General features: G+C 45.7%; 1 protein-coding gene across 1 annotated transcript in view; it reads left to right on the forward strand.

Annotated features, from left to right (window-relative positions):
• Nucleotides 1-2,619, forward strand: part of LOC141337346 (cell adhesion molecule CEACAM3-like) — a 5,412-nt gene extending 2,793 nt beyond the window's left edge. The window contains exons 5-6 of the mRNA XM_073843182.1: nt 2,395-2,475; nt 2,564-2,619. Coding sequence (XP_073699283.1) covers nt 2,395-2,475; nt 2,564-2,619 — 137 coding nt within the window. The remainder of the gene's footprint in view (nt 1-2,394; nt 2,476-2,563) is intronic.
• Nucleotides 2,620-12,729: the final 10,110 nt, after the last annotated feature.

Here is a 12,729-nt window from a genome sequence, read left to right on the forward strand (position 1 = left end):
GTTTGAACTTAACTAACAGACATAATCAAAGATCCAGGAGATACTAAAGTCAGTAAGACTACTGAAGCATTATACAGAGGTACAACATGTCTTTGCATTCTTCATTGTTTTATACCTTTGATTTCATTTAAAGTTCATCCTCTCTCTGTTATAATGGTGCATGCTGGACGGATGAGACGAGAAACAATATTACAATAAACACTATCTTTTAATATATACTTAGAATAACAGGCAGGAACATCCACACACGAACACAATCAACGATTAAAGACCAACATAGACTCTTCAAACAAACAGACTTATAAATGGTGACTAATTACAGAGACACAGGTGAAACAGATTACGGTGACGAGGACTAAACCAAATGATAACAAAATGACAGGGGAAGACAATGGGAGAAACCAATAGAACAGACATGAACTGTGACATTACGCCCCCCTCCGAAAAGGCGCGTCCTCGCGCCGTAGAAAGAACCAACAAAAATGAACAAGAGGGGCAAGAAAACAAAACAACAGAGTCACTGGAGGAGGCTTCGGCGGAGGACGCGATACCAGGAGAGGGACCAAAACAAAAGTCCAGGTGGCAGAACAGACAGTCCAAGGGGGCGACGACGGAGGGAGGAGCCAGGGAGGAGACAGGAGGGATCCAGGGCAGGAGGAACAGACCCAGACCACAGCCATAATGACGGCCCACTGTGGAGCCGACGGAGGGAGGAACCATGGTGGACGAAGGCGTGCCGACTCCATGGGGCCGACCGACAGAGGCGGAGCAGATGGAGAAGGAGCCCGAGGCGAAGACGGAGAGCCGATGATCCGGGGTGACGCCGAGGATCCGGAGGGCCAAGGTGGAACAGGCTCTGGCGCCCGAGGCGGAGGCGGAGTCCCGGAGATCCGCGGCGAAGCGATAGAGGATGGAGGCTGTGCCCGCAGGAAGGAGGAGTCCCAAGGAGCTGGTGGGACGGCGCGACGAGGCACAGCCGGAGGAGCAGAGTCCTCAGGATCCGATGGGGTGACGACTGACCAGGGCGGAGCCGGAAAGACGATGGAGCCCGGTGGAGCTGGTGGATCGACGGGCGACGGTGAAGAGGAGGGCGTCGAGAGCCGTGGTGGAACCGCGGGGTCGAAGGGCCGAGGCGGAGTCCTGGACTCGGAGGCTGGAGGCGGAGCTGAGGGATCCTCCAGCCGAGACGCCGATGGAAGCTGGCAGTCCCGCGGCGTGCCCACTGCACAGGTGGTGGGCTGAGGGTGAGCTGGGGGACTGACTGCTGACCTGGGAGACTTTGGGCGGCTGGGCGGAACCAGCGGGGACTCAGGACGGCTGGGCGGAACCAGTGGGGACTCTGGACGGCTGGGCGGAACCAGCGGGGAACAGGCAGATTCAGACAGACGAGGGAGGGTGGGAGGGAAGTCTATGCAGTTCAGTGGCTCAGAGAAAAAGTCTATTAAGTCACATGAGTTATCTTGGGCAAGATCCGAGAAAAAGTCTATTAAATCCCCAGAATTAGATCCAAGCTCACCCTCAGCGGTGGTGCAGTGGGCAGGGCTCTCTATCGCCCTCTCTTGCTCCACGTGACAATCCACCGTCACGGATGTTGATGCCGGCTCTCGCACCTGGTCAGATGGGTCAGGCTCTGTCGCTCTCGGCTCTGGCACTCCATCTGTGGTGGGCTCGGGCTGTAACTCCACATGTCGGGGTGATGTTTGGCTGGGTTCTGGGTCGTGAGTGGGCTGACGTCCTCCTCGACGACGCCGACAGTCCAGGAAGATTGGCAGGACGCCAGCACCCACTCGATGAAATCCGGCAGGCTCTCTTGAGGACCCTCCCCGGATAGCAGCGCCTTGGTGGCAGAGTTCAGTCCTAGGTGGTAGTAGACGCATAGTCTGCTATCCGGGAAGTGTGACTGGTTAGACAGGAGGAGAAACTCACGTGTGTGGTCCTCAAGAGAGCGTTCCCCCTGCCTCAGGAGGATCAGGAGAACAGTAGAGTCCATGATACACCGAAAAAATAAACACTGAGTAAAAAACGAGAAAAAATAAACGCAGGGAAAACGTGCCGGGTAAACTGTTGAGGTCGGTCTTTCTGTTATAATGGTGCGTGCTGGACGGACGAGACGAGAAACAATATTACAATAAACACTATCTTTTAATAAATACTTAGAATAACAGGCAGGAACATCCACACACGAACACAATCAACGATTAAAGACCAACATAGACTCTTCAAACAAACAGACTTATAAATGGTGACTAATTACAGAGACACAGGTGAAACAGATTACGGTGACGAGGACTAAACCAAATGATAACAAAATGACAGGGGAAGACAATGGGAGAAACCAATAGAACAGACATGAACTGTGACACTCTCTTATCTGTCCACACATCTTTCCTGCAGTGATTGTGATTATTGTTGAGTTTGCAGTGTTTGCTGCTCCTACTGTGATTCTTCTTCAGATCATCTGTGCAAGAAGAGCTGGTGAGTTTTTGAGACGATTCCGGTAATTATGTTACAATCTGCGATCATTAGAGTTCAGTAAATGCTTTCGTTTTTCATTATTTTTCAGGGAGGAAGGACTCACAGCACAGAGAGGAAATAGTGATGAATGCAATTTTAGAATAAAGCTCTTTCTACAAATAGAAGGCCAGATTCTATGAAGATTTATCTTCATCTCAATTATATTTTGGATATTTGCACACAGCTTTCACTGATATTTTCCATATTTAACTGAGTACTTTAAAGGGGTCATCAGATGCCCATTTTCCACAAGTTCATATGATTCTTTAGGGTCTAAAATCTCTAATATATGTAACGGGGGAATTTTAGTCCGTTGTGTAGGGGAAATGAATTGGCTGCCCTGGCAGTTTAGACAACGAAAGGATCTTAGTCCCGTTCTCAAAACTTTTTAGTCTCTTTACACACTAATGTGTGTATGTGGTTTTGTTTACCTTATTGTGTTGGGACACTACTGATTGACAAGGGTACGCTTCAGGTATAGAAATGTTACACGGGGCTGCCTGAAGTATCTTGCATATGAGCATGCGGTCTGATAGACTCCTCCCTCCCCAGATCTAATAAAGTAAATAAGATGCCCCTACTCCCTGACAGCTTTCAACAAAACAAACTGTAGATGTGAAGTGCAAAAGAAAACATAATTTATTATTTTAAATTCTTATTCTTAAGATGTATTAGTTCCTTTGTTTGAGTAGTAAGTTACATTAAAGAAAAAAATAATAATAATAATTTACTGTCTTTGTGTTGTCTTTTAAATTTACACAATCACCTTAAACACAAAAGGTGAAAACTTTACTTGAAATATAACAAATGCCTTAAGAAACTTTAAAACAGTAAATGCTTTCGATTTATCAATTTGTAACCTCACCAATTCTCAGTTTCAAATGACCACCTTCAAATGATCACATTTGAAAATAACAAACAAAAACAAGCATTCACAAACAAATTTCAATTCAAGATGAGCCCTTATGTGAAGTGTTCCTTCAATGGTTTACTCACTGCTCACATCACGTTCTGTAGTCCACTTGAATTAGCACAGTTCACTGTGTCAGTTCAGTCCCCCGAAAAATGGGAAATTTAGAAAAAAAAAAAAACAGTTCAGAGAACAATGAATTGGAGTGTGTTGTCTTGACGTGGGGTGCGTTGAAATTAACTGAAGACAGTAGCTGAAGTGGTTAACTTCAAAGATCCACTCTATTCTGTACTGATGACCCACAGATGAAACGTCTATTTAAAAGTAATAGAATTCAACGGGAGATGAATCAAACTGAGATGTCACTTGGATGGCAGGGCTATAAACTATCTGCAAACTGGAATCTTCTAAAACATTACTTCTTTGCAGCCATTACGTTATACAGCGGTCGCAGTGTCACATGCTCTGACACATGCGGAAACTCAAATGCACGTGAATAGTCCTGTTGACACGTTATTCTCGGCGCTGCTTTTCAATCAAAGCAAGAAAAATACAAAATACAGCAAAAATGTGCTGCATGTCTCTTTAGATGACGATAATAAAACTTGATCAGCACTTGAAGCGTACTCACAGCTTTCGTGGCCTTCACTATATGTCAGTGGCAATTTCTTTAAGACTGCAAGGGAAGCTCAGCTTCCCCTATAATGTCACAAAATTAATGGTCAAATTATGTACTGTTGTATTAACATTTTATTGACTAAAAATGCGTAAGAAAACGTTCATCTCTCATAAGAGTTCGTTCAGAATCAGTTAGATATAGCAGGTCAGCTGACTTGATTTTCTTCTCATACATTCCCGTAGCGTCACAGTGCATTTCCCCGTTGAAGCCCAACATCCATTGACTTCAATGCGGCTGCTTTGAACGGTTTTTTTCAGTGCTTTGAAACTAGACGGTCATTGGATAAACGCTGCGATTATGTCCCGCCCACGGACGCTCAGCGTCTCTGGAGGTGAATGAGGAGTGGGCTGGCCTGGACTCCGAGCTTCTGCGTGATGATTGGAGGGTCTGTCGAAAGATTGCATCTCCTTTTGACTGACAGCGATTTTGTACTATAAAGAATCGCTGAAGCTATTCGTGCTCAGTCCCATCGCGGATTTCTCAAATTCAGTCGAAATAAAAACTGCTGCAACCTATTTCTTTATATTTGCTTGGCGAAATTGCTTGATTTTCATCATACATTTCACACAATTATACACCACATTTCTTGTTTCACTTTTACAGAGTTTAATATTTTTTTTTTTTAGATCAATAATGAGCTTCCCCTATTTGACAGACCAGTAGCCGCCACTGCTATATGTATACTGCGTTATAACAGCTAACACATACCACAAAACGAAACTGGAGAAACTCCTTTCTGCCACGAAACGCGGGTCACTGTCCACACTTTCCCTTAGTGCTTTTGTCGTTAAGCCTCGATAATCTTCGGCTGAAGCAACTTTATCGAACGAGCTCTCGAAACGACACAACACTCACTTCTGTGTGCGACACACTCATGCTGCGTTCACACCAAACGCGAATATGCGTTCTTGCGGCGCGAATTGGCGTTTAGCGCGGCACGGTAGACACCAATTCGCCTCATTCGCGCGAATGGCGCGAATTGAGCGTCTGGCGCGTTACGCGCGAATTGTGCTTTTTGTGCATCACGCGTTTGACGCGAATTCGCGTCTGCCGCCCGAGTTGAAAAATCTGAACTTCTGCGTCAATTCGCACCGCGTTAACCAATCAGGAGCCTGCTTGATGCTGTGGCGGCAGGCCCGCCCGGAGTCACTCATTCAAATATGAAACATGAATACTAAATGCCTAGTGTGGTTCTAATACACAACAAAGCAAGTGTTTTATCACATATATGACACATATTCATTTTGTATTGAATGCTATTTATTCCATATCTAAATCTTAATTGTATGAAACATTATTATAGTGTAGTGTGTCAGAATAATAACAGAACAATAATAACTATAATAGTGTGTATACTTTAGTGTGTCTGGACAGTGTTGTGTGAGGAAAATAAAGAAATCACAGGACAGGTTAAATACTTTTGGAGGCTGGCTCCATTTATCATCAAAACAAAAATAAATAACAGATTTTACAGTAATAACCTGAACAAAGAAATGGCACAGACCTGTAGAATTATTATACATCAAAGGAGGAATGACATAAAGGAGTAGTTCACTTTTAAAATGAAAATTCTGTCATCATATACTGCTCCAACGCACAGAGGGAAGTTCCACCGCTCCTGAAATCCCCTCGCTCCGATGCGGGACAGCAGGTCATCGAACTGGACGCGGGACAGGCTGAAGTACCGCTGAAAGCGGCCGTCATCCAGGCGCAGCTCCTGGAGCAAGTGATGAAACTCGCCGAACGCCTCCGAAGGGTCTGCTGGACCCAAATACGGCGACGATGATCCCTACGCCGCTGTTCTGCTCTCCAGAGCAAATACAGAGCGGTGACTCTCTCGATAAATGACCGATCAACAACAGACATCTTGTAAAAAGATGGCCGCCAACGGGGTTTGAAACTTTCACCTCTGACGCGCGTAAATTTCGCTTCAAACTTTTGTTTTTACGCGCGTCGATTTCGCTCTTGACGCGCGAATGAACACAAAGTGGTCACACGAATAACTAGACGCGGCAGGCGCGAATTTAGACGCATATTAGACGCGTTTGGTGTGAACGCAGCATCATACAATGCGCTCTTCTTCGTCTCTCTCTGCTGCACTTTCAGCACGCGAAAACGGGATCACTCGTCAAAATAAAAGTCTCTCACAAATAATCACTTATTTAAACGAATATACATATATTTATATATATCCGTTACATATACTTTGGTTAAAAATTCTCAATAGTACTGTAAAAAACACCCTTTTAACTTGTCAAAATCAGCTCTGCAAAATATCAGCTCATTTTAAGACATGGCCCCTTTAAATGCTCTGCTCGCCCCGCCCCTCTCTGGGATTATGTTTACTTTAGCCACATTTAGCCGCGTTTATCGGCGAAACTTGCCAACAAGCACATTATTAAGAAATGCCATTTGCAAAGATGCATAAAAAAACCCTTATACTCACTTCTGCTGATGTCAATCAAATGTGTTTCGTCACTACGACAAGAAGCTGAGAATTAACTGATTTTAAAAAGAGGATATTACTTTTAAAGATTAAAAAAAATACCACTGATTTTCAAACAACTTGGAAAAGTTAGTTTTGCACCCGATGACCCCTTTAAATATAATATTGAATGTGGTCAAGACCGATACCTTCAATGACCATGAATGATTATCATAGTGTCACAGTTCTGTCTGTCTTATCATTGGTTTTTCCCATTTGTCTTCCCCCCTGTCATTTTGTTATCATTTGGTTTAGTCCTCGTTTGTGTAATCACCGTCACCTGTGTTTGATTTATCAGTCATCTATGTCACCTGTGTCTTATGATTAGTCTGTCCTTAAAAGTCTGTCTGTGAGTTCAGTTCCCTGTCGGTCCTTTTGTGTAAAAGACGTGTGTGAATATTCCTGCCTTGTTCCTGCCTGGTTCCATTCGGAGATTTATATTAAATATATTGTTACTTTGTAAATATTGTCTATCGTCTCGTCTACTCCTGCATGCACCCGTGACATAAGGACCGACCTAAACAGTCACAGCGTTTTTCCCCTGCGTTTATTTTCCGTTTTTGTCTCAGTGTTTTTATTTTTTGATTATGGATGATCCCAATGTCCTCATCATCCTTCTGGAGCAGGGGAACCGCTCTCTCGAGGACCACACCAGAGACTTCGTCCACCTCGTGCCTTACACGCACTACCCGGACAGCTGCCTGTGCACATTCTACCAAAATGGACTTAACAACACCATCAAGGCGCAGCTGTCCGGGGAGGGTCCTCGAGAGAGCATCGCTGATTACATCGAGTGGGTGTTGGTGTCCAGCAGAGCTTCCTTGACCATGGAGGATGACACCAGCCCCACTCATGACCCAGAGAGCAGCAAACCATCACCCCGACACGCAGAGCACGAACCCGAGCGCACCGCGGATGAGGGACTAGAGCCGCGAGCGACAGAGCCAGAACCCTCTCCGACTGATCAGGTGCGTGAGCTGGATTCCACATCTGTGACGGTGGATTGCGACGTGGAGCAAGTGAGGGAAATGGAGAGCCCTGCCCACTGCAACACCGCTGGGGGTGAGCTGGACAACTCTGGGGACCTTATTGACTTTTCCGAAGTTTTGGATTGTATATCGTTTGACTTAATAGACTTTGTCACTGAGCCACTGACTGGCATGAACTTCCCTCCCACCCGCCCTCTTCTATCTGAATCTGCCTGGTCCCCGCTGGTTCCGCCCAGCCGTCCTGAGTCCCCGCTGGTTCCGCCCAGCCGTCCTGAATCCCCGCTGGTTCCGCCCAGCCGTCCTGAGTCCCCGCTGGTTCCGCCCAGCCGCCCAAAGTCTTCCAGGCCATCAGTCAGTCCCCTTGCTCACCCTCAGCCCACCATCTCTGCAGTGGGCTCGCCGCAGGGATGCCTGCTCACTTCGGTGGCAAGGCTGGAGGTTCCCTCAGCTCCGCCTCCAGCCTCCGAATCCAGACCTCCACCTCGGCCCTCCGACCCTGCGGCTCCACCACGGCTCTCGACGCCCTCCTCTCCACCGTCGCCCGTCGGCCCACCAGCTCCACCGGGCTCCATCGTCCTTCCGGCTCCGCCTTGGTCAGTCGTCGACCATCCGCCGCCTCGGGACTCCACTCCTCTGGCTTTGCCTCGTCCCTCCGTCCCTCCGGCTCTGTCAGGCTCCTCCTTCCCGTCAGCAACGCCTTCGTCCTCTGTCGCTCCGGCTCTGCCGCGGACCTCCGGATCTCCGCCGCGGACCTCCGGATCTCCGCCTCCGCCTCGGCCGCCAGAGCCTGCTGTTCCGCCTTGGCCCTCCGGATCCGCGGTGTCGCCCTGGATCTTCGGCTCTCCACCTCCGCCTCGGGTTCCTCTGCCAACTGCTCTGCCTCTGTCGGTCGGCCCCACGGAGTCGGCGGTCCTTCCTCCACCATGACTCCTCCCTCCGTCGGCTCCTCCGTGGGCCGTCATCCTGGCTGCGATCTGGGTCCTGCTCTCCTGCTCCAGGTCCCTCCTGTGTGTTCCCTGGCTCCTCCCACCGTCGTCGCCCCCTTGGACTGTCCTTTTTGTTTCCTGGACTTGTGTTCTGGTCCTCCTCCGGGGGTTGCGTCCTCCGCCGGAGCCCCCTCCCTTATTGACTCTGTTTTCCTGGTTTTCCGCCCCTCTCATTTTTTTTCTACGGCGCGAGGACGCGCCTTTCCGGAGGGGGGCGTAATGTCACAGTTCTGTCTGTCTTATCATTGGTTTTTCCCATTTGTCTTCCCCCCTGTCATTTTGTTATCATTTGGTTTAGTCCTCGTTTGTGTAATCACCGTCACCTGTGTTTGATTTATCAGTCATCTATGTCACCTGTGTCTTATGATTAGTCTGTCCTTAAAAGTCTGTCTGTGAGTTCAGTTCCCTGTCGGTCCTTTTGTGTAAAAGACGTGTGTGAATATTCCTGCCTTGTTTCTGCCTGGTTCCATTCGGAGATTTATATTAAATATATTGTTACTTTGTAAATATTGTCTATCGTCTCGTCTACTCCTGCATGCACCCGTGACACATAGAAATCATAATAGAAATACATGGTAATTTAATTTTCTAACCTTGATTCTGTCACAGCTCAGTCATAGTTAAGCACTACATTTCCCATCCTTAAGTTAATGTCCTCGTTATTCTATAAATTACCTAGTCACCTGCTTGTTTCAGTGGTCTTGAACTTCTTAGAAGAAATAAAGAGTGCTTCATTTGCATTTCCATTGTCTTCCACTTTTGTTACTGTGACAGAAGACCTGACCTCAACAGGATGGAGACTGCCTCCATAAATGTAGCTCCAATGGGGAATTATCGCAGGGTTCAGTGTCTACAGCATTTATTTTTCAGAATGGAAAATTCTGAAAAAGGATTGTGAAAAAGGAGCCCAAGTATGCTCCAGAGCCCGTTCCAGAATTTCAGCCCATTACAGAGTCTGCTCCTGTCCAAGCCAATTCAGAATCCATTCCAGAACTCACTTTAGTCCATGAGTAAGATCAAATGTCCACTCTTTTCCAAGTTTACTCCAAAATATAGTCCAGTCCATTAATCTGCCTATCCCGTTGACCTCAGTCGAAAGCCCATTCCTGCCTCAAGTTCAGTTTCGATCCTGCTTTGGAATCTGGGCTAAGTTCAGAGTCTGCTCCTGTCCGAGCCAATTCATAATCCATTCCAGATCTTACTTCAGTCCAAGAGAAAACTCAGAATCCCACTCCTTTCCAAGTTTACTCCAAAACATCAGTGAAATCCATGAATCTGCTTAATCTATTGACCTAAATCAAAAGCCTGAACCTGCCCCAATTTAATTTCCGATCCTGCCCCAGAATCTGAGCTAAGCCAAGTCTAGTCAATTCAACTTTACTTAGGCTATATAGATTTTTGCAATACAGATTGTGTCAAAGCAGCTTTAGTATTAAACAGGAAAACTGTGTGTCGATAATGCAAAACGACAATAGTTAATGTCAGTTCATCATTGATTCAGTGATGTCACCATCCAGCTCAGTTATTAATGACGTGATTACGTAATTATGTAACTAATCATGTAAAAAAGTTAGTTTTTACACCAAACACACAAAACAAAAGAATGAGGTAACACTTTAGAATAATGGGCCGTTGTTAACAAGTAACTATGCAGGAAGTAATAGGTAGTTCTACATTAACACTTAATTTAATACTATTAACTAATATAGAAGCAAGATTAACTAAGCAGTAGGTAAGTGATAATTTTGGACAAAGGTAGTCCCTTATTAGGTATTTGATAATCACTAAAGAAAAATTTGTCATTGAGAACTACTTGTGAACTGTGACCAATTCATAAAGAATAACTAATTAACTATCACAACAGTAAGATTTATAAAATCAACAATTAGGTTCTTTGTGAAAACTATTTTATGAACACCACCACCATCACCGGCTGAAATTGTGACTCTTACCAAAATATGACTGGATGTGTTCTCTGTTCATTTCAAACAAACATATAATATAATTTCTTTAATTAGGATGTAATGCCAGCAATGATTTGATTGCTCATGATTGGATTATTTCACTATTATGAGCTGCATTTAGTTCAATGTTCAATGTTTTTTTTTAGTATTAGTATTAATAGTATTCTGGGGCAGGCTTCTCTTTAGTGCGATAGTAAATAATTATGTTCTTTTACTTCCGTAATGAAGACATTAACTGCATTTATTTTGTAAAGTACAAAAACATTTTTCACAGTACAATGTCTGAATATCACTAGTGCTTCAGTGCAAGTTTACTGTAAATTACTTGTAAAATCCATCTTAACCCCTCAATAATAACTCAAGTGTTACCTTGTCAGTCCCCATGATATACCTAGCCACAAGCAAGGTAACACTTGAGTTATTAGTGAAGGGTTAAGATGTTTTTCACTTTAAAATAATGGGCCAGATCACACTAATAGTTCATACAGACTGACAAGGTAACACTTGAGTTATTATTGAGGGGTTAACATGTTTTTCACTTTAAAATAATGGGCCAGATCACAGTAGTAGTTAATGCGGACTTACAAGGTAACACTTGAGTTATTATTGAGGGGTTAAGATGGATTTTGCAAGTAATTTACAATAAACAGTTTTTATCATATTTTATATGACATACTGTACAGCCATGCATTTCTTTGAAGCACCATACTGATATTCTAACAGACATTGTAATGTGGAAAATGTTGTGTTTGTGCTTAACAAAATAAATGCAGTTAATGTCTTCATTATGGAAGCAAAATAACATATTTACTATCACACTAAAGAGAAGCCTGCCCCAGAATACTTAAAAAAAAAAAAACAACAACAACATTGAACTAAATGCAGCTCACAATAGTGAAATAATCCAATCATTGATGGCATTACATCCTAATTAAATAAATTATATGTTTGTTTGAAATGAACAGAGAACACATCCATTCATATTTTGGCCAGAGTCACAATTTCAACCAGTACTTCAACCGGTGATGGTGGTGGTTTTCATAAATTAGTTTGCACAAAGAACCTAATTGTTGATTTTATAAATGTTACTGTTGTGATAGTTAATTAGTTATTCTTTATGAATTGGTCACAGTTCACAAGTAGTTCTCAATGACAATTTTTTCTTCAGTAATTATCAAATACCTAATAAGGGACTACCTGTCAGGGGTGCGTGCAGGAGTAGACGAGACGATAGACAATATTTACAAAGTTCAATATATTTAATATAAATCTCCGAATGGAACAAGGCTGGAACAAGACAGGAACATTCACACACGTCTATTTACACAGAAGGACCGACTAAGAACAGAACTCAAACACATGCTTATAAAGACAGACTAATTACGGGGACACAGGTGATACAGATGACAAGGACTAAACCAAAGCAGACAGATTAACGGGGGGAGACAATGGGAGAAACCAAATACATGACATGACTAAGACATAAACTGACAGAACTGTAACATTACGCCCCCCTCCGGAAAGGCGCGTCCTCGCGCCGTAGAAAAAATGAAAAAACGAGAGGGGCGGAAAACCAGGAAAACAGAGTCAATAAGGGAGGGGGCTCCGGCGGAGGACGCAACCCCCGGAGGAGGACCAGAACACAAGTCCAGGAAACAAAAAGGACAGTCCAAGGGGGTGACGACGGTGGGAGGAGCCAGGGAACACACAGGAGGGACCTGGAGCAGGAGAGCAGGACCCAGATCGCAGCCAGGATGACGGCCCACGGAGGAGCCGACGGAGGGAGGAGCCATGGTGGAGGACGGACCGCCGACTCCGTGGGGCCGACCGACAGAGGCAGAGCAGCTGGCAGAGGAACCCGAGGCGGAGATGGAGAGCCGAAGATCCAGGGCGACACCGCGGATCCGGAGGGCCAAGGCGGAACGGGCTCTGGCGGCCGAGGCGGAGTCCCGGAGATCCGCGGCGGAGCGACAGAGGATGGAGGCTGTGCCCGCAGGAAGGAGGAGTCCCAAGGAGCCGGTGGGACGGCGTGACGAGGCGCAGCCGGAGGAGCAGAGTCCTGAGGATCCGATGGGGTGACGACTGACCAGGGCGGAGCCGGAAAGACGATGGAGCCCGGTGGAGCTGGTGGGCCGACGGGCGACGGTGGAGAGGAGGGCGTCGAGAGCCGTGGTGGAGCCGCAGGGTCGGAGGGCCGAGGTG

Source organism: Garra rufa, chromosome 1 (assembly GCF_049309525.1).
Source record: "Garra rufa chromosome 1, GarRuf1.0, whole genome shotgun sequence".
NCBI classification, from domain to species: domain Eukaryota; kingdom Metazoa; phylum Chordata; class Actinopteri; order Cypriniformes; family Cyprinidae; genus Garra; species Garra rufa.